The sequence below is a fragment of the Hyperolius riggenbachi genome, chromosome 2 (genome assembly GCF_040937935.1).
Source record: "Hyperolius riggenbachi isolate aHypRig1 chromosome 2, aHypRig1.pri, whole genome shotgun sequence".
Classification (NCBI taxonomy): Eukaryota; Metazoa; Chordata; class Amphibia; order Anura; family Hyperoliidae; genus Hyperolius; species Hyperolius riggenbachi.
Window position 1 is genome coordinate 561041893 of NC_090647.1, and position 21518 is coordinate 561063410.

Below are 21518 nucleotides of genomic sequence, written 5' to 3' on the forward strand. Positions count from 1 at the left end.
CTGGAGAGGAAGAGAAGGGGAGGGGCACACAGTAAGGTCTGCGCTCACTTCTACGCACCGCAGGACTGGCGTCAAAGATCCAAGCACGGCTCGTGCCACATGAAAACAGAACATCTGCTACCTGAAGTGCAATTAGTCTGGCATACTCCTTAGCGGTATGGACGAGCTCAGCTCGTCCATTACCGCCGGAGGCTGCTGCTCAGGCCCTGCTGGGCTGATTTTGCTCAAATATAAAAAAAAAAAAAAAAAAAACAAAAAAAAAAAAAAACCACGCAGCACACTTTGCCAGCTGCGTGTGCTACCCGATTGCCGCCGCAGCACAGCGATTCGCCGTGTGCAGCGGCGAAAGAGGGCCCTCCAGCCGCCCGAGCCCAGCCGGAACAAACAGTTCCGGGCAGCGCTAAGGGCTGGATCGGAGGCGGCTGACGCCATGGCAACGATGAAAGCGAAAAACAAGGAAGGCCGCTCATTGCGGCCTTCCTTGTTACTCAGCGGGAGTGCCTTTTAGTGGGCTTTCATGCAGCCAACTTTAAGTTGGCTGCATGTAATTTTTTTTTTTTTAATAAAAAAACCCTCCCGCAGCCACCCTGGCGATCTTAATAGAACGCCACGGTGGTTGGACACCTGAGTGAAAGTGATATGGAGGCTGACTTGTATTTCCTTCTGCCTCTTGATACTTTTAGCCATAGACCCTGAACAAGCATGCAGCAGCTCATGCGCTTTGACTGAATCACACCTGGAACAATGCTGGCACCTGTGCAGTGTGGCAGCACATGTACAAGGAGGGGGTGTGGCTGTGTAGAGGAAGAGGGTCCCGGCCAGCAGCCAAGTAGTCATACATCAGGGAGCATTTGGATCATCCAGAGGGTTCCCTCCACAGTTGTAAGTATTTAAGAGACTGAAATCTCAAAATACTGGATTTTAAAAATCTCTCTAACATAAATGCCCTAACTGAAACGCTGCATCCCCACCGCTGAACACTAACGAAAATCACCCCAAACTGCTCAGCAAAAATCCACCACTTTCTTGGTCTTGGTTTTTGCTGCCCATGGAGGCAGAACGTTGGGCTGTAGCTCTGCCTCCATGAGCGTCAATCTGCACGTGTCTCCGCCTCTCTCAGTGAAGGAAGACAGAGGGGCAGGGAGAGGCGGCAATCCGGGCTGATGGATGCATGTAGAGGCAGTGCTACAGCCTAAAGCTCTGCCTCTTCACAGAAACGCTCCCCGCAATTGCCCCGGGGGGGAATTTAGTTAGTGTGCAGCGGTTGCAGCATTTCAGATAGGGCATGATAAAAGATTTTTAATATAAAAAAAAAAAAATAAACTATTTGAGACTTCAGCCTCTTTAAACCTTCCGGTTTGCTGAAACCTGGAGCACACAACGGCCGTAATTTTGCCTTGAAGGAAGCACACAGCAACTTTACCAATCCTAATGCCAGAGGCGCTCCGCCCACACCCATTAGCAGCACGCGCTTTAGTGAGATTGCTATGGTACGCTGGCATTAAGGTTCATACACACCTATCACCCATCTGTCCAATTATCTGCCAAACTTGTCTGTTAAGCCCTATACAACTTTTGTTGTGCAATAAATTGAAGCAACTAAAGAAAGTATTTTGCTATTGTTCAAACAGCTGATAAAAAGTCAAGCCAACAGTTGCATCAATGCTTATCAGCTCTTTGAACAGCAGAAGACTTTAGTTGTTTCAACTTGTTTCACAACAAAAGCTGTTTGACAATTGTGCTGTATAAGAGACCTGAGCATGTGTATGGGGTTTAAGACAAGTTTGACGCACGCACGTGTGTACCTTTAAGCGTAATTCACACGCTCAACAGCGGTCTTTTATGCAGCACAATTGTCAAACAGCTTTTGTTGTGAAACAAGTTGGTGGCGGGGGGGGGGGGGGGGGGGGGGGGGGAAGGGGTCTTGCCATTGTTCTAAAAGCTGATAAGATCAATAAGACGAATGCAACTGTCGGATTGACTTATCAGTCTTATTAGCTGTTTGAACAATAGCAAAGCACTTTCTTTCACAACAAAGGTTGTATGGGGCTTAATAGACAAGTTTGGCAGATAGTTTGACAGATTGTTTAAAAGTTCAGACACACCTACCAACTAAGATTAAAGCAGACCTCCAGTGTACATTTAATGGTTCCTCTTCTCCTAGATTACCTGCTGTGTAACCTCACAAGTTGCCCCGGGGCTCCGGTATCAACCACCCCCCTGCTGTGTAACCTTGTAAGTTGCCCCGGTATCAACCACCCCCCTGCTGTGTAACCTTGTAAGTTGCCCCGGTATCAACCACCCCCCTGCTGTGAAACACCAGGGTGTACGGTCTATTTCAAGATACAGAAAACAAGGCATTTTTCAGCAAGGGGGCGCCGGCTGACATGTAGCCCTGGGGGCTATTTATAGGAAGATACGGCAGGGAATTGTAACTTTATAGGAGAAAAAAAAAAAAAAAGGACCAGTGCCATTTCCACTGGAGGTCTGACTTAAAGCCCAAGGAGATGTAGTCTATGTGGATACTGACTGATACCGGCCCTGTATACTCTACATCTTACAACAACATCTGTTCAAGCTGTACATGACACCAAGGTTCCTCCTTATGCCATAGCTGTAAATCTAGAAGTAGTAGAGCACCTGTGGACTCCAGTTCCTCGGAGAGGCTGTTGACTCTCTGGTCCATCAGAGAAGAATGAGACTCCATCTCTGTCAGGTAGTTCTGATATTTCTGGATGTCGGTCTGCAGGGAGGCCTTCAGCTTCCTCATGGAGGCCAAACGGTCCTGAAAACAGAAATAGAATGCAGATCAGCCCCACACATCCAAAATCAGACCGAGACTTGCAGATCAGGTAATGATAGAGACATGGATCTTGGCCAGTATACATAAGGGCAACAATGTCACAATACCTCTCATAGGGACTAACAGGAGGGTAGAGCTGTACACACACTTATGTAAATCAGACCTAAATTTCTAGATTTATACTCAAGTACAGCGGTCGGCTTATACACGAGTCATCACTAAGCACGCTAGTAATGTGTGTTAGCGTTGTCGATTAGCGACATTCCCATTTGCAGCAATTTACCCAGTGGTAAGTGACACTTTGATAAAAGAAATGCCAGGAAAATATTGGTCGGGTAGGGGGGGGGGTGTGAATAATTGCTGCACTTGGGGACCTGGAGGAGGTATTGTCTGCACTTAAAGGGGTTCTGTGGGGGTTGTGGAAGAGAAAAACGGACACTTACCTTGGGCTTCTATCAGCCCCGTGCAGAGGTAATGTCGCACGACATCCTGCTCCCATCCGCCGTTCCCCGCAGCGGGCTATTATTCGGCTGACATACAGACGAATAATGCGCGTTGCCGTGCCTCCGCTCGCGTCATCTGAGGTTTACTGCGCAGCCGCAGTACAACGGAGCCTTGTACTGCGCTTGCGCAGTAATCTTCCGATGACGCAGGCGGAAGCGAGCGGGTGCGCGGCCACTCTAGCGCAGCCGCAGTTGGATCCCATGCCGCTTAGACCGGGGCCGGCGGCGGAGAACGGCAGATGGGAGGAGGACGGCGTGGGACATTACCGCTGCACGGGGCTGATAGAAGCCCAAGGTAAGTGTCCGTTTTTCTCTTCCACAACCCCCACAGAACCCCTTTAAGAGGAAAAATCTTAACTAAACAAGTACATTTCTCCCAGAGTAAAATGATCCATAAATTACGTCTCTCCTATGTTGCTGTCACTTACAGCAGGTAGTAGAAATCTGACATTACCAACAGGTTTTGGGTTAGTCCATCTCTCCATAGGGGATTCTCAGCATGAACTTTATTCTTTATTAAGACATTCCCTGAAAGTACATAAAGATGCTGGCCAGCCTCCCTGCACACTATTTTGGCAGTTGAACTGAGCAACTGCCATTCTCCAAGAGCTTTTAAAAAGAACCCCCCCATGAGAAGATGGACTAGTCCAAAACCTGTTGGTAATGTCAGATTTCCACTGCTTACTGTAAGTGACAGCAACATAGGAGAAAAGTAATTTATGGCTCATTTTACTCTGGGAGAAATGTACTTGTGTATGGGTTTTACATTAAGATTTTTTGTGACAGTTCTTTAAGGGACAGGAGGGGGCTTACGGCTGCACTATTGTATGCAGTGCAGTCATTAACCCCTCCTGGTCCACAAGCGCAGCTATTAAATTTGCTGGGTAGACTTATATTTGAGTAAATACAAAAAATTCCAGCTTGTATTGTATTGGAGTATACACAGGTAATCATCTATGGGAGGAGAATAAGAGACCCAGATATAACTCTGGACAGTTCTGCTTAGTTTCATAGGAACTCAGTTTTAGACCCTCTAACTCATGTGTGGGATTGTGTGAGTGTTCCTGCAGGTCTACTTTGTTTGGCCCTCTGATAGTCCAGTTTCTTTTGCAGTGCCTGCCCTTATTTTGTCTGTAGAAAAAGAAAAGTGATGTAGAAAAGCATTACTCTGAGATAGACGAGAGGTCTTATTACCCAGGGCTGTGGAGTCGGAGCAATTTTTCTGATACCTGGAGGTTTCATAAACTGAGGAATCAGATTTTTGTACCAAATTCCACATCCCTGTTGTTACCGGAGTAAAACAGGTGATAACTTTAGCACTCATCTCTACCCATTACTTCCGACATTGGCCAAAACAGCTTTCATCTAAAACTGATTGAATGAGATGAAGAACATCAGGATTATAAGAGAGACCTTCAGATAAGTCCTCTTTCCCAATAGCCGAGCTACTTGTCTAACTTCTGGTGTTTAGCCCCAACCCCTTGCAGAAAAATGCTGAAGTGCTTCCTCCATTTTGCACTTCTGTGCAAGTGGGCAGGGCTACACAATTGAAACCAGCAAACAAGGGGTTTGGGGAGTGAGTTGGAGGGAAAAGGACGTGGCAGGTAAATTATGTTAAAAACAAAGAAAAAAAAAAAAAAAAGTTTCATGGCTCAAATCCTCCCTGTAGCGTGTGGTTTCTTTTATGTCAGCAGTAAAAGCCCGATAGTGAATGACCCCCTCTCCAGAGGGCTGACACTTACTGGCTCTCTCTCCTTCTCTTTCTCCAACTTCTCTACTTCCTCGCTCAGCCTCCGGGCCTCGGCCAGCAGCGCCTCTACATGGGATTCATCCACAGAGTACATGTCCTCTGCGGGGGAACAGAAACATCAGCACAGAGGGCAACATGCATGTGAGCTTATGTCAGAAGGTCAGGAGATACGGCAGCCACGAGCAGCGACAGATGGAAGTCACAAGGGAAGAGCGGGGACAGTATGCGAGAGGAGAGAAGGAACAGCTACTTACTCAGTTTGACAAACACCTCAGTTTCCAAATCCTCGAAGGTATCGTGGCCGTCCATAAACCGGTTGTAACACTTCGTTGTGAAGTCCAAAAAGAGCTGCACATACAGGACAGGAGGTCACAGCACAAGTTAGAGTCATATCAGAGCATTGCAAGTAGTGACGATCTAACAATATCGAAGCACTTGTCATAGGAACCAGATTTTTCTGAGGCAGAGCTACAATCCTGCAGGAGTGGCTGATCAGTTTTGGAACCTTGTTTATTGGTCAGGAGTTCCCAAATCTGATTGGACCACTGCAATGTTATGCCTCTGCACATCCCGATTCTTGTAATCAACAGGAAATATAGTGCGAGACATTGTAAGACCGCGACCTGCTCACAGGAAACTACTCAGGCACTAGTGGATTGAAGCCTGTATGAATAGGTGCGCCGCTGTCAGCAAGTACAGCTGCATAAGGGATGTCTCCAAAAGTAGTACTTATAATTTACAATTATCAGCAGGGACCATCCATCTTCTGCATATAGCATGTGAGCCGCGTGTGATGTCACAATGCCCTTTACACTGGCACGAGCGTGAATGGCAAATATGGAAGGGCACCACAGTGGACAGGTAAAGTGTAAATGCATGGGCACGTGAAGCCCATCAGGGGGTCAATCGCCCCCCTCATTGTATGCCGTTAACAGATGTTATGCTGAAATCTATTGGAAGTGGCTGGACAGTGAGTGGGCAGGCAATGGATTCCTCTCTGATCTAATGGTCAATCTGGCCATACATGAAGGGACGTATGGCCAGCTTTAGACATTAGAAAAGGGTTTGTATTAGGTAAGGCATCAGGAAGGGAATAAAAAAGAAAAAAAAAAAAAAAAAAAAAAAAAAAGCCAGCATCGGGAATACAATACTCCGCGCAATAACAGAATCACACGCTGAAGATTGCCCCCCTCCAAAGTAAGTTTAGATATTCCGAGGATCCACCCCTGCGGTTCAGCAGTCAGCCGCAGTTTGCTAAACCTCAGGGGTGGGTCCTCGGATCATCTAGTCAGCTACACTCCCTCACAGCATAGTGCACAGAGATGACCTGGACCTCATGCCAGCAGAAGAGGATGAACATACCGGGTTGAAGTCAATTCCATTCTCACTCTGCGCTCCCAGCTGGGGCTCCTCAAACACCACTTCCTGCTGCTGTATGGCGTGCGTTAGCTGAGGGAAGAGAGAAGGAATTTATAAATATATTAAGGAAGAACTCCACACACTGGCAAACAGCTACAGTATCTCACATATAATGCTTTGTAAACATACAGAAAAGGGGACACCAAGAGCCTAATAGTTTAGTATGTACTGGTTATGAAGAGTGGGGGTGGGGGGTGGGGGGGGGGGGGGGGGGGGGAAGTATTGTTATACTCACAAACGAGGATTACCACAGTGCAAGCAGGTGAGGAGGTTTTGTAAGGCAAGGTCCAACTCCTATTTTTAAAACACTTTTTTAAATATATCCTACTGGCGCCTCAGTTTACCTTTACATCTTATTCTATCTTGGTTCATGGGTTAGCACTGAAGATATGACACTGATGTAAGGTAGTCAGTGTACAGCTTGTATAACAGGGTAAATGTGCTGTCCCATCAAAATAACCCAACACAGCCAGTAATGGCTAAACTGCTGGCAACAAAAGTGAGTGGAGAACAAAACTGCCACCCCCCCCCCAAAAAGTGACTAATGTATGGCCACCAATGATTCTCCAGCACTGCCTCATCTCTTGGGCATGGAGGTCATTAGGGTTTAGGTCTGGATACACGTACATATAATCCAAGCTGGGGTGAAACGTGGGCGCAGGATATAGCTGAGAAAGTGGCTCCCCCTGCTCCTGCACAAGTCCTGGCAGCGTTAAATAACGATTCCCCCTCCGCCATGGATAGTGGTGAAAATTACTTACACAGTAAAGAGATTTAATATTTTGTTGTCTGTGCAATGACAGTCTTTCAAATGTCCCAGAGCTAAAATATATAAATATTAACTATTTTTCCTCCCTCTCCTCATGCTGTTCTCAGCAAGGAAAGAGTTTTATGGCAATAATTCCTTACCAGTGAGTGTTATGCTATAGCGCAATTCGGTTCTGACAGGAGAGAAACTGTCCCTTGCATACCTGAATATGAGAGAGTGAACACACCACACGAACACAGCCTGTGTGCTAGGCACTGTACACACACGCACACTTACGTCACTTTAAGACTAACCAAATCAGTCGTTGAGAGAGTTTACCTTGACGCAGTCTATTAGCCAGACCAGGGCAGCCACGATCTGCGGCCAGGTGTGCGGGGCACCCACAGTGTACATGGAGCTCTTTGATAAAGGAAATGGGTACCTGAGAGGGGGATAAAGGAGAGATCAGGGAGGCGGCCATTATGGTACTCTGATGTTAGCTGGTTGGCTGATCTATAGTATAGATTTGTGCTGCTACCTCATCCACATACCAATCCTACACTTTAAAGGGGACCTGAACTCAGAACTTCCTCTCTGCTCTAAGAAAAAACATCTTTGTTACACCTTACACACAAATCCTGCAATACATCTGTGGTGTGTACTTCCTGCTTTCATGGAATTAGACATTAACAGCCTGTGTTTACAAGTTAGCTGTTCTGCCAAGGCAGTCAGCTGACAGCTAAGAGATCAAATTACAGTTCTGAGTAGTCACAAATGAGGGGGAATTAGACAGGATAAACTCAAATACATACAGGGTGCATTTCTCTGTTTTTCTTCTGTCCTGTGCAAGAGTTCAGCTCCACATTATTCCCACTCCTACCAACTGATGAGTAAGAGCTGTTCACACGGACGTCCGCCCCGCGTTTACCACCGGCGTTAGGGACTCATCCTTACATACTCCCATTCGAGTCAATTGGAGCATTTGCACTGGGCTTTTATGCTAACGCAGCATTCTGATCCCAATTTTCACCATCGTTTAAGAAGACCCCAGATGCTACATGCAGTGTCCTGGGTCGCTTAACCGCCGTGGCTCGTTTCCCCCGGTGGGGACAGAAAGCTGCCGAAAGCCTGAACGAGCTGCTGCTGATGAATGAGACGCTGCTGGAAGCCAGGTGGACGTCCGTGCAAACCAGCCCTGAAGACTGAGAATGACATGCGAATGTCAAGCCTGCATGCAAATTTATTGCAGCTTGGAAATGGGCCAAGTTCACTTCTGATTGGGCCAATTCCAAGATACACAGAAGTTAAAGGACAACTGAAGTGAGAGAGATATGGAGGCTGCCATATTTATTTCCATCTAAGCAATGCCAGTTGCCAGGCCCTCCTGCTGATCCTCTGCCTCTAATACTATTAGCCATAGACCCTGAACAAGCACACAGCAGATCAGGTGTTTGACATTAGTGTCAGATCTGACAAGACTAGCTGCATGCTTGTTTCTGGTGTTATTCACATACCACTGCAGAGAAAGACCAGCAGGGCTGCCAGGCAACTGGTATTGATTAAAAAGGAAATAAACATGGCCGCCTCTGTACACCTCTTACTTCAGTTCCTCTTTAAGATTGATTAGCCTCTTCCTGTGTCCTGATGGTGCATGACTAATCTGCATGCATAAGAAATTTATGGGCTCAATATTAGCCCTCACACTCAAAGCTAAGACACGCAGTGACCCATAACAGCGATGAAAACTGCCAAACAAATATGGAGGGTTTTCATACCCCAAAGATGCTGCAGCATTGTCAAATGAAGCCAACCCACCGCAAGTATCAAGGTTCCCTCCTGAGGATTTGAGGCTCAGGACATGGAAGGTTAGTATAGAGGTGATCTCCATAGGTTTGGTTGGACAAGATGAAAACCGGTAAACAACGGCCTTGATTCACTAAGCTGTCACATGACAGGCAGCCTATTGGGCCAAAGTGCGGGCATCACTTCCTACAAAGAAACTGGACCCGACGGGGCTGAGGGTGGGATTAAAGGAGCAGCTGGTACCTAAAAAGGAGCAGGAGTAGGTTAGCAGCACAGACTAGTCAGCACTACAGTGCATAGCATTTTGAACTCACACTGCTCAATTTAACTGCTATGCGACCACCTAACACTGATGGGTGGTCGCAGAGTGGCTTCCCCAGGACCTCCTAACGCCAATTGATGTCAAGAGCAGTGAGCGGGGATAAGCAGGGAATGCGCATGCTGCAAGTAAAACAGAGCGGCGATCAGTTAGCCTGCCAGCCACAATCAGAGCTGGCAGGCTGCAGTACTGTCCCCCACTTAGCTGTCCCTCTGATTGGGCCTTAGTGAATCAAGGCAACTGATGCCGAAAACGGACTATTCCTAATATCACCTGGTGGCATTATTTCACCCCCATGGGAACAGAAGAGGTTGACCTGTGAGGATGAGGCACTCACCCCAGCTCTCGGAATACCCGGGGTATCTCCTCCTCAAACTTGGAGTCTGGAATTTCATAGTTGGGGCAGATGAAACTGTAGATGAAGGCAAATATTTTGAGGAAATCCTTGCTGGAGGGACCCTGTAAGGACTTCACAGTAAGGGTCTGGGCGTATCCATTTTCATTCAGAAACTGCCGGACAAAACAAGGAACATAGTGACCAAAACAGTGTTCTACACCATTTTTTTTTTCTTAAAAGCAGAACTGGAGGTTCAGTAAAATCAAAGTTTCCCAAAGCCCCCTGCAGCCATCCTGTCCCACGCCGGTCCTCTACAATCCTGTTCTCCGGCCGTTGTGCAGTTTCGTTACCGCCGCCTGCGCAGCCCTGGCCACACGTATCAGTGTTCCTGTCCTGCAGGATACTATTGCAGACGGAAACGTAAGGGATACGTATGGCCAGGGCTGCGTCGTCGATGTACAAATCGGCAGTAATGAAAATGCACCGCAGCGGGAGAATGGAGGATCAAAGAGGACCGGCGGGGGACAGGACAGCTGCAGGGAGCTTGGGGAAGTCCCAGGTAAGTGAAACACTTGAGTTTACTGAATCTTCATTTCCACTTTAAAATGTTTGTATAGAGAAAAACAGTAATCACAGCTTACAACAAATTGGCATGATGAACCAGACAACCTCAGTAATGCCACAATTGACCAGAAACAAAACCATTCAGTGGTCTGGCTACACCCCCCCTCCCATGTCTCACCTCCAAGCAATGAGTCAGTCTCCTAATTGTAGCTTGTAGTGAGTGAGCTAACATGCCCACCATTTTCCCCAGACTCTTATGTCTCCTTTCCAAGGACAGTTGACAGGCAGCAAAATGCCTCTCAAACTCTCAAAACTGCGCACTGCTGCCTGGTAGCTGCTCACTGAACATGCAGTGTAACTAGCCATGGAAAAGAGGCCTTAGCCAGGTGCTGCACCTGGCTAATGTTGGTGAGCTCCCGGCTGTCAGCTTGCTTTATTGTCCTCTCCCTATTGCTGTAAGCAAAGTTGTGCAGAAAAGCAACCCCACCCCCTGCATTCATCTTTTGTGCTCCACCCGGCTATATTTTTTATGCCACCCAGCTGAAAAAAAAAAAAAAAAAAAATCCTTTCTAAAAAACACTTGTTTCACTGGCTGTTCAGAGATTGGATGTGCTGGTAAATGCTAACTGGTTCTGCACACGCGTGCAAATTACAGGTGGTTTAAACAGGAAGCCACAGGAACTGGCCCAAAAAGCCTTTGTACATTCTTTTGAGGTTTCCAACCATCACCAATTTGGAAATCAATTGGAATGATTGATTGCTTTGCACATTTGCTTGTGTGTTTAGAAACTTTATGACTCCCAAGGGGTTAATTGTATTTATAAAGTGCCAACATATTACCCAGTGCTAAACAAACACATACAATATAAGGATGACAGACGTAACAAGGTAAAACAACGGAGAAAGCTATACAAGACAAACTGGGTACAAGATACATGATCATGTGATTTGGGCTGGTTAGGTAGGCCCAGTAATACAGTAAGAGGCTGTCATATGAAAGGAGCACATGATCATGTAGAATACACTAGGGAAGGGGGAGGGTACAAGATACAGGATCATGTGATTTGGGCTGGGTAGGTCCAGTAGTACAAGTACAGACAGTCATAGGAAAGGAGCAGACAATCATGTAGAATACATTAGGGAAGGGAGGACCCTGCCAAAGATGCACTCTCGTTGGCTCACAAAACATTAGCAGGTAGGGCTATACAATAAATGCATAGCACAGGTTCAACATTTAACATTCCTAATTAATCAAATGCAAACTACTACGCCAAATCCCCCACACATTGCCAGTAGCCCCCGAGAAACAGGACATACCTCACAGAGCTGGCGGATGCACTGCTGGATGTAGGCTTTGTCATGGAGGGGCCGGGGGTCCTTTATCTTCTCCGAACCCCCGAAAGCTCCATACTGGCTGTTCCTGTTGCCGCTGGCTCTGCATAAGGAGGAGAATACCATCACATCCAACCAATCACAGGGGAGGAGAGATCACTATCAGTGCAAGGATGGAGCAACCAATCAGCAAGCTTGTTCTTGGCATGTGATCCTTGTACTGGTTTGGAAAAATCCCAGCCCACAACAAGTATCATCACGTACCAATAGTACAGCCTGGGCCACACGTCAGGTAAAAAAACATTGTACAACAAACAAGGCACAGCGTAAATCTGTGCTGATCAGACTTAATGTGGCCATTAACGATATCATTTGCTGAATGATAGTTTATCAACAATTCTTCAAATTGGAAATGATAGCTTGGGACCACTAATAGACACAAATCTAATCAATCCGACCCACATTTCATTCATCGGATTGCTTAGGAGATTTTTGTCCATTAGTGGTCTTAAAATATAGTTTCCGATCATTCAAAGAAACGTTCATGAACAATCATTTGGAAAACTGTATAGTTAGTGGCCACCTTAACCACTTGAGGACCACAGTCTTTTCGCCCCTTAAAGGGGCAGTATGGTGAATTGATTTATACAATCATTCAATATAACATTTTACTAAGTGGAGCAATGTATTGAGCTTGTATTGTTGTAGACTAAAAGTCAATTACAATAGTGCATTAGCCACATTCAGTGAAGGAGTGGCGTCGGGAGATAAACCTTACTGACGCATAGTTAGCATATACCATTGTGGAGTAGGAGGCAGCCCTGTCAGCTGTTTGTATTTTTGTTTTTCTTTCCCCCTTTGATCATCCCTGAGAGGATTGCTCCTACTTGTAACGGCACACTCGTGCAGTTTTACAGCTCATCAGAGCAGCCTCAGGACAGTGATTTACGGCTCTTACCACCTTCCTCCGAAAGTAAAGAATCCACAAAGAAAAAAAAAAGAAAAGAAAAGAAAAGAAAAAAAAAAAAAAAAAACTGTGTGCCTCCGTTTTAAAAGGAATGTAAAGAATGCAGGACACAGTTATAGCACTTGTTCCTGCTAAAACTAGCCACTGGAAATCTGCGCAATAGCAGAGAGCTGGTCTCCGCAGCAACAGACAACAGTTGTCTGTGGTTTTGCCAGCTTCTCTGACGGGGGGGTTTCAGCGGGCAGCATTTTTTTCATCAGAGCCGTAAATCACTGCCCTGGGACATACAGCGGCTCTGATGAGCTGTAAAACTGTACGAGTGTGCCGTTACAAGTAGGAGCAATCCTCTCAGGGATGATCAAAAGGGGGGGGGGGGGAAGAATAACGAGAATACAAACAGCTGACAGGGCTGCCTCCTACTCCACAATGGTATATGCTAACTGTGCGTCAGTAAGGTTTCTCTCCCGAAGTGACTCCTTCACTGATTGTGGTTAATGCACTATTGTAATTGATTTTTATTCTACAACAATACAAGCGCAATACATTGCTCCACTTAGTAAAAGGTTATATAGAATGATTGTATAATAAGTCAATTCGCCATACTGCCCCTTTAAGGACCAGAGCCTTTTTCTCCATTCAGACCACTGCAGCTTTCACGGTTTATTGCTCGGTCATACAACCTACCACCTAAATGAATTTTACCTCTTCTTGTCACTAATACAGCTTTCTTTTGGTGCTATTTGATTGCTGCTGCGAGTTTTACTTTTTATTATATTCATCAAAAAAAAAAAACATGAATTTTGTCAAAAAAAAAAAAAAAAAAACTACTTTAACTTTCTGTGCTGACATTTTTCAAATAAAGTAAAATTTCTATACATTTGAGCGCGAAAGTTATTCTGCTACATGTCTTTGATTAAAAAAAAACAAAAAACAAAAAAAAAACCATTCAGTGTATATTTATTGGATTGGGTAAAAGTTATAGCGTTTACAAACTATGGTGCCACGGACTCCCTATGCTCCTGTCTGAATACCTTGAAGTGTCGACTTTCCAAAATGGGGTCATTTGTGGGGTGTGTTCACTGTCCTGGCATTTTGGGGGGTGCCTAATTGTAAGCACCCCTGTAAAGCCTAAAGATGCTCATTGGACTTTGGGCCCCTTAGCGCAGTTAGGCTGCAAAAAAGTGCCACACGTGGTATTGCCGTACTCAGGAGAAGTAGTATAATGTGTTTTGGGGTGTATTTTTACATATACCCATGCTGGGTGGGAGAAATATCTCTGTAAATGACAATTGTTTGATTTTTTTTTTTTTTTTTTTTTACACACACAATTGTCCATTTACAGAGAGATTTCTCCCACTCAGCATGGGCATGTGGAAAAATACACCCCAAAACACATTATACTACTGAGTACGGCGATACCACATGTGTGGCACTTTTTTTGCACCCTAACTGCGCTAAGGGGCCCAAAGTCCAATGAGTACCTTTAGGATTTCACAGGTCATTTTGAGAAATCTCGTTTCAAGACTACTCACGGTTTAGGGCCCCTAAAATGCCAGGACAGTATAGGAACCCCACAAGTGACCCCATTTTAGACAGAAGACACCCCAAGGTATTCCGTTAGGAGTATGGTGAGTTCATAGAAGATTTTGTTTTGTCACAAGTTAGCGGAAAATTACACTTTGTGAAAAAAAAAAAAAAAAAAAAAAAAATTACATATCAATTTCCGCTAACTTGTGACAAAAATAAAATCTTCTATGAACTCACCCTACTCCTAACGGAATACCTTTGGGTGTCTTCTTTCTAAAATGGGGTCACTTGTGGGGTTCCTATACTGCCCTGGCATTTTAGGGGCCCTAAACCGTGAGGAGTAGTCTTGAACCCAAATGTCTATACCCCTATGTACTCTTTACACGCGGCGATCCGGGTGCTAGTAACCCGCCGGCGCTTCCGAACGGCTGGCGGGTTACAGCGTGAGGGGGGGGCAGAGCCAGTTGCCGGCGGCTGATCGAGTCACGAATGACGCGATCGCCGCATAACCACGCCTGCCGCCGCCGATGGGCGTATTGCGGTAGTTTAGGCCCAGTCTTTGCCGCCGCCCATCGGCTGGGGGCGGTCAGCAAGTGGTTAAAGGGGAACTGGAGTGCGATATGGTGGCTGCCCCCATTTATCACCTTTTAAACAATAGCAGTTGCCCGGCTGTCCTGCTGATCTATTTGGCTGCAGAAGTGTCTGAATCACACCAAAAACAAGCATGCAGCCAATCATGTCAGAAACACCTGATCTGCTGCATGCTTGTTCAGGGGCTATGGCTGAAAGTATTACAGGCAGAGGATCAGCATGATAGCCAGGCAATCGGTATTGCTTGAAAGGAAATAAATATGGCAGCCTCCACCTCTATCACTTCAGGTGCCATTTCTCAACTGAAAGGATTTGTTAATGGGAAAAGTCTAAGGTTTGTAGAAGAGTCCTCTTCAGTAACTGGCCAAGCTGGCTGACGCTGCTTAAGGGCCCTTTTCCACTAGCAATCGCCAATCACAAACACCAGCGATTGCAATTTTTGATTAATTCTGTTATGCAATCGCGATTTTCCATTTGCATTGCATTATCCCTCTTAAAGAGAACCCGAGGTGGGTTTGAAGATTATTATCTGCATACAGAGGCTGGATCTGCCTATACAGCCCAGCCTCTGTTGCTATCCCAAGCCCCCCTAAGGTCCCCCTGCACTCTGCAATCCCTCATAAATCTCAGCCACGCTGCTGACAAACAGCTTGTCAGAGCTGGCTGTGTTTATCTCTATAGTGTCAGTCTGCTGATCTCCCCGCCTCCTGCAGAGCTCCAGTACCCGCCTGCATCCCTTCCCTCCCTGCTGATTGGAGGGAAGGGATGGGGGCAGGGATCGGAGCTATGCAGGAGGCGGGGGAGCAGCCGAGACTGACACTACAGATGTAAACACAGCCTCACAGCATGGCTGGGATTTATGGGGGATTGCAGAGTGCAGGGGGACCTTAGGGGGGTTTGGGATAGCAACAGAGGCTGGGCTGTATAGGCAGATCCAGCCTCTGTATGCAGATAACATTCTTTAAACACCTCGGGTTCTCTTTAAAATCTCTCCAGAAAGCAATTAAGATTTCCAAATTGAATCACTATAGTGGAAAACACTTCTCATGATGCTGCCCCGATCACTGTAGAATCAGGAAATGTATTTAAGGGATACTGAGTTGAAGTTACCCGGGGCTTCTAATGGTCCCCCGCAGGCATCCTGTGCAGCCACTCACCGATGCTCCGGCCCCGCCTCCAGTTCACTTCTGGAATTTCAGACTAAAGTCAGAAAACCACTGTCCTCGCTTCCCCTGATGTCACCAGGAGTGCACGGCGCAGGCACAGACCATACTGGGCCTGTGCAGTACGCTCCTGGTGACATCAGCGGGAGTGAGGACACGGCAACGCAGGCGCAGTGGTTTTCAGACTTTAAAGTCTAAAATTCCTGAAGTGAACTGGAGGCAGGGCCGGAGCATTGGTGAGTGGCTGCGCGGGCACAGGATGTCTGCGGGGGACCATTAGAAGCCCCGGGTAACGTCAACTCATTTTCCTTCGACCCCCCTACAGTATCCCTTTAAGTACCCATTCAGGACATTTTAGTGCAGGAAGCAGATCCCAATGTTAATTAGATCCGCTTGCTGCGCCACACAAGCTGAACACAAAGTCCCAACTTGGCACATTTTCCCAGACCGGGAAAATGTATCCAATTAAAACCTATGAGAATGAACACTGTCCATTCTCACTAGGCTAGTTGCCGCATCCGCGGCGCCCATTTCAATCGCCGACATGCCGTAATACTCATGTGTCCCGCAACTGCTCGGTCACTCATACACAGCCTGGTGGCCTGTATTCCCATAGGGATTTCCATTGGGCTATAAACGACCAATGAGGGGGGGGGGGGGGGGGGGGGGGGTGTTTGGTGGTGGTAACCCACACACACACCACTAAGGCCTGAGCCTGGTGAATGACAAGCTCAACAGCATGTATAAGGGCCCGTTTCCACTAGCGTGAATCCGCATGCAGACAGCGCATGCGGATTCGCATAGGCAATACAATTGGATGGGACTGTTTCCACTTCTCAGTTTTCATTTGCGTTTTTCTGTGCAGGATTTTTCTGCACGGTAGACCACAGAATTCGCCGGCGCGTGTAATGCAGGCGAATCACAGGCAATGTATTTAATAATAGGGAAATTGCATGCGTTTTTGGCATGCGATTCCGCATAAAAGCAATGTTAATTTACACAGGCAGTGACATGGTAAAAAAAAACAAAAAAAAACAAAAAAAACGCATATACCCTTACCTATGTGGAATCGCGGCAAAACGCATGCAGAATCGCATCCGCATGCGATTTCATCAGTGGTGGAATCCAGGCGATTCCACACCGCAATAGTGGAAACGAGCCCTAACTGAAAGGCTCACTAAACAGCAAGAGATGGCAAGGTACAGTGAAAAAAATGGCAAAAAGACCTCTTGCATAAGAATATCCCTATCACAATGGAGATAGCAAGTGGCAACCAGCGCAGATAGTGAGGTAGTGCATAAGATGGAAGATATATCTTCCATCTTATGCACTACCTCACTATCAGCGCTGGTTGGCACTTGCTATCTCTTGCTGTTTAGTGAGCCTTTCAGTTATACATGCTGTTGAGCTGGTCATTCACCAGACTCAGGCCTTAGTGCTGTCAGTCACCCAAGTATTGTGACCGATTGTACCTGTATGTAAGATTTATTTCTGTCTTGTGCCACACTATAAATCTATTTTGATAGACGACATTTTACTATGACATTTGGTTACTGTATCAGAGTCCAGTGTCTATGACCCATTTTTTAAATGTTTATTGAATCGTCGGTCTTGGTGTTTCTAATAAAGATATTGCTTATTAAGCTTCATCTTGTTCTGTGTATATTGATTTATGCCTCATGCAGATGATCTTTTCTCTTTGGTTTCATATGTATAGCTTACATCTGCTGGAGCACTTATGGTGCCAATTGTTGATTTTAGACCCAGTTGTGTCTGTTATTAATGCTGGAAGGAATTTGTGTGAATTTTAGTGATGGAAGAAAAATATAAAATTTGTGATTACACGCAAATGTGCACGTAAATAACAGGTGCAAGTTTTTGTGAATTTGCATGCGATTGTGCCCAGAATATAGCAGGCTTGTAGTGGAAACATGCCCTCATGGCTACTAGGGTCTGGACCCAGAGTGGACATTGCATAGGTGTTGTCTGGGGTGGGAAAATAAAAAAATTAGAGCAATGCAGACCCCAAAAAAACTCATGTGATAAGTGGAGTGGATTGAGGAAAACAAGACAAGATAAAAAAAAAAAACAAACAAAAAAAAAAAAAAACCACACTAGTCCAGTACCAGTGTGAGAGCTAATCTCAGATTGCATGTAAAAGTTATGCAAATTGTATGCAGCGGAATTAGACAGGAAGTGCATAAGATTAGTCCAAGCTGCACACAAGCTGGAATTCTCTAAGGCCTAGTGCACACCAGAGCGTTTCTGCTGCGGTTTGCGATCAGCTTGCGGGTGCAGATCTGCTTGGGTAATGTATTTCAATGGGCTGGTGCACACCAGAGCGGGAGGAGTTTTGCAGAACCGCATACTCCCGGGCTGCTGCAGATTTTGGATTGCGGATTCGTTTCTGCCTCAATGTTAAGTATAGGAAAAACGCAAACCGCTCTGGAAAACGGCACTTCAGAGAGGTTTGCCAGGCGTTTGTTACAGTAGCTGTTCAGTTCAGCTTTACTGTAACAATACATGAAATCTACTACACCAAAAACGCTTCACAAAACCGCAAAATGCTAGCTGAAACGCTACAGAAAGAGTTTCAAAATCTGCTAGCGGTTTTTGGTGTGCACCAGGCCTAATTGACCATCTGTATTCAGCGACAGCTCACTTCATTGATCAGTTCACTTTACCTCTTGCCAAAGAAGCTGGTCTTCCTTTCCGAGGTGCCGGAGTTTGGTTTGCTCATGCTCAGCTTCCCGAGCCCCAGCCTGTCCTTCCTGCAGAAGAGAAGAGCAATAAGCAGAGGACAGAGGAAGAAACCAATGCATAGAATCCCCACTTAAAGCGGACCTGCGACTTCCTCTCTGCTCTAAAATATAAGCTACAGCATAATAACCTTTACAGAAAACCCATTTCCTTTTTACTGATTATAGAGCTCCTCAGATGCTGCAGTGTGGTTACTTTCTGGGAGCACAGAAAGGGTTTAACTCCTGTATTTACATATTAGCTCTCAACTCACCAGAAACAGCTGGGAGCTCAAATTACACTAGCTCATTACTTGCAGATAAGGGAGAATTAGACAGGCTGTTCTATAGACACCGGGTGTTTGTTAGGATAACTTTGACAGGACTTTTTCACCAACATGTTTGGTACATTCAATTGCATGCTAGAAAGTCATTTTAAACAGATGATTAAAAAGAAATCTCCAGGAGAAAAGTGAATTGAAGAAGACCCCTGATGAGAAAAATAAAAAACTCTGACAAGAGTATCCCACCACCATATGAATGGCAGGGGGGCACCAGTATAAACACAGACACAGGGCTTAAAGTGATGTTGGATCAGTGGGAGCCCCTTAGTGTCTTTGGGAAGTCCCAAAATGAATGGGGGTGGGGGGGGGTTGGACTACTGCTGCCTTAACATCTCAGTGCAAAGCATGGCAATGTCAGTACAGAGTCCCTCCCCAACACCGATCAATGCTAGTGAGAATATAGCCTCATTACAATACCTAGCTTCATATAAGACTGATAAGTATTGATCACACACACACACACACACACACACACACACACACACACACACACACACACACACACACACACACACACACACACGTGGAGTTGGTCCAAAAATCCACTGACTCCTCAGTTTAGGATTCCACCGACTCCTCCAATTTGCATATTACAATTTTGTTGATTAAAAAAGTATGTAACATGAAATTCGTCTCTTAACTGCCAAAGCTTAGGAATTTTACACGACAACTGAAGTGAGAAGGATATGTAGACTACTATATTTATTCCCTTTAGACTAAAACTAGTCCTTGGTAAGAGTACTTGTAAAAAGGTACAAACCAGAACAAAGAACATCTATCAGGCCCTAGGCAATGTAAGTGTGGGTACATGTAAGAATGATGTGCAGGTACTCTGCAGGGGAATGAGGAGATTTAAACAGACAACACCTCTGTGTTCAATGTGCACAGCATTCTCAGTGGATTCCCTGCAGCTCTGTGGGGAGTGCATACGTATAGTACTACTGTGTAACAAAGGTAACCTGAGACAGATGAAATTAAAGTTTTATACATACCTGGGGCTTCCTCCAGCCGCCTTCAGGATAATCAGTCCCTCGTTGTCCTCCACCACCAGGATCTTCTGCTATGAGTCCAGGTACTTGAGCCAGTCGGGCATAGTGCGCAGGCACACACTCCGCCGCCAGGAGCATACTACACCTGTGCAGCACTATTGCGCAGGTGCAGAATGTTCCTGGCTGTGGGAGCGGCATGCGGCCAGACAGCGCTGACTGGCTGAATTACCAGGACTCATAGCAGAAGATCCAGGTGGTGGAGGACAGCGAGGGACTGGAGGAAGCCCCAGGTATGTATAAAAAAAAAAAAACTTTACTTTTCATCCGTCTCAGGTACCCTTTAATTTGTAGTCACCAAACCAAATTTTAACAACATATCAAATTATTTGATTTCATGAGCAAAGGGAGTGCATACATTTGTATAAATCAGCATCGATGCAGAATTATTTCCATCTCATTGACCATCTCTATTAGTGACACAGCTACACATCAGGCTTTATTCTTACGATAGAGATATATATATTTCCTGTGTACAATACAGTCACAATCAGATATGTATATCTGACCTTAATATGGGGACTGCTTTATTGAAGCAGCACAAGTAACTAATTTTGATTGGTTTATTTCGTTTTTGTGGACACAGCTATTACTGTGTGATATGTATGTATATATATATATATATATATATATATATATATATATATATATATATATATATATATATATATATATATATATATATATATATATATATATATATATATATATATATATATATATATATATATATATATATATATATATATATATATATATATATATATATATATATATATATATTATTTTGAATGACTATTATCTGAGAAATAGAACATTTTGTCATATTTTCTATTTTAATTACAGTTACAAATTCATTAGGAGTCGGTGCATTTTTTCCCCCGACTCCAGGCACCCAAAATTTGCCCGACTCCGCAGCCCTGAAAAAAACCACAAAGGATCTGCTTGTCAGGAGCTTTGCACAGGTGATCAGGTCCACTCTAGGCAAGCCAACTGCGCAGCAGGGTGGACCCAATCAGTCTTGGCCATTTCCGCCGGAACCCGAGCCAGAAGCGAATACTGCGTCTGTGCAAGGCTCTCAGGATAAATATTATGGTGCCTGTTTCTCTGGGGGGACGCACTGTTGGATCAGGTCTGCAGAAGAGGACTGTGAAGCCTCATTAGGATCCAGAGGCTTCTCCCTCATGAGGTAAATTTTTTTTTGTTAGATCGAAAATAGTGTAAACCCCTAACAAGTCCACTAAAACCCCCAAACCTCCCCCCCTTTCTGCAGAGTCTTACGTCTGGGGCGTGGCCATTCCTGCCCGGTTGGAGTCCTGGACCCGCATCGGCATCAGCGACTGCCTGTTCGTAGTTGAACTCCTCCTCATTGCTCCTGGTCACACAACAGAAAAACATTTCATACATTAGTGATTCAGTCCATCTAGAAACCTCCAGCCTGCATGCTAACCTTCTCTTCTCTGTAGCTAACTCTTAGAACAAAGTTAAACTGATTAGATATCCAATGCTATCTCTAGTCATACTTCTAAATAGGAATTTCCTGGAATGCCACAGTTTTAATTTT

At 45.4% G+C, this 21518-nt stretch overlaps 1 protein-coding gene across 2 annotated transcripts in view; it reads right to left on the reverse strand.

Moving 5' to 3' along the window:
- Positions 1-21518, reverse strand: part of NDC80 (NDC80 kinetochore complex component) — a 38113-nt gene that overhangs the window by 13372 nt on the left and 3223 nt on the right. For both annotated transcript variants that reach the window (XM_068270931.1, XM_068270930.1), the window contains exons 2-10: positions 21236-21329; positions 18511-18597; positions 11564-11681; positions 9683-9855; positions 7563-7665; positions 6419-6505; positions 5311-5404; positions 5049-5155; positions 2641-2785 (exon numbers count right to left, since the gene is read on the reverse strand). In XM_068270931.1, coding sequence (XP_068127032.1) covers positions 2641-2785; positions 5049-5155; positions 5311-5404; positions 6419-6505; positions 7563-7665; positions 9683-9855; positions 11564-11681; positions 18511-18597; positions 21236-21324 — 1003 coding nt within the window. In that variant the 5' untranslated portion in view covers positions 21325-21329. The remainder of the gene's footprint in view (positions 1-2640; positions 2786-5048; positions 5156-5310; positions 5405-6418; positions 6506-7562; positions 7666-9682; positions 9856-11563; positions 11682-18510; positions 18598-21235; positions 21330-21518) is intronic.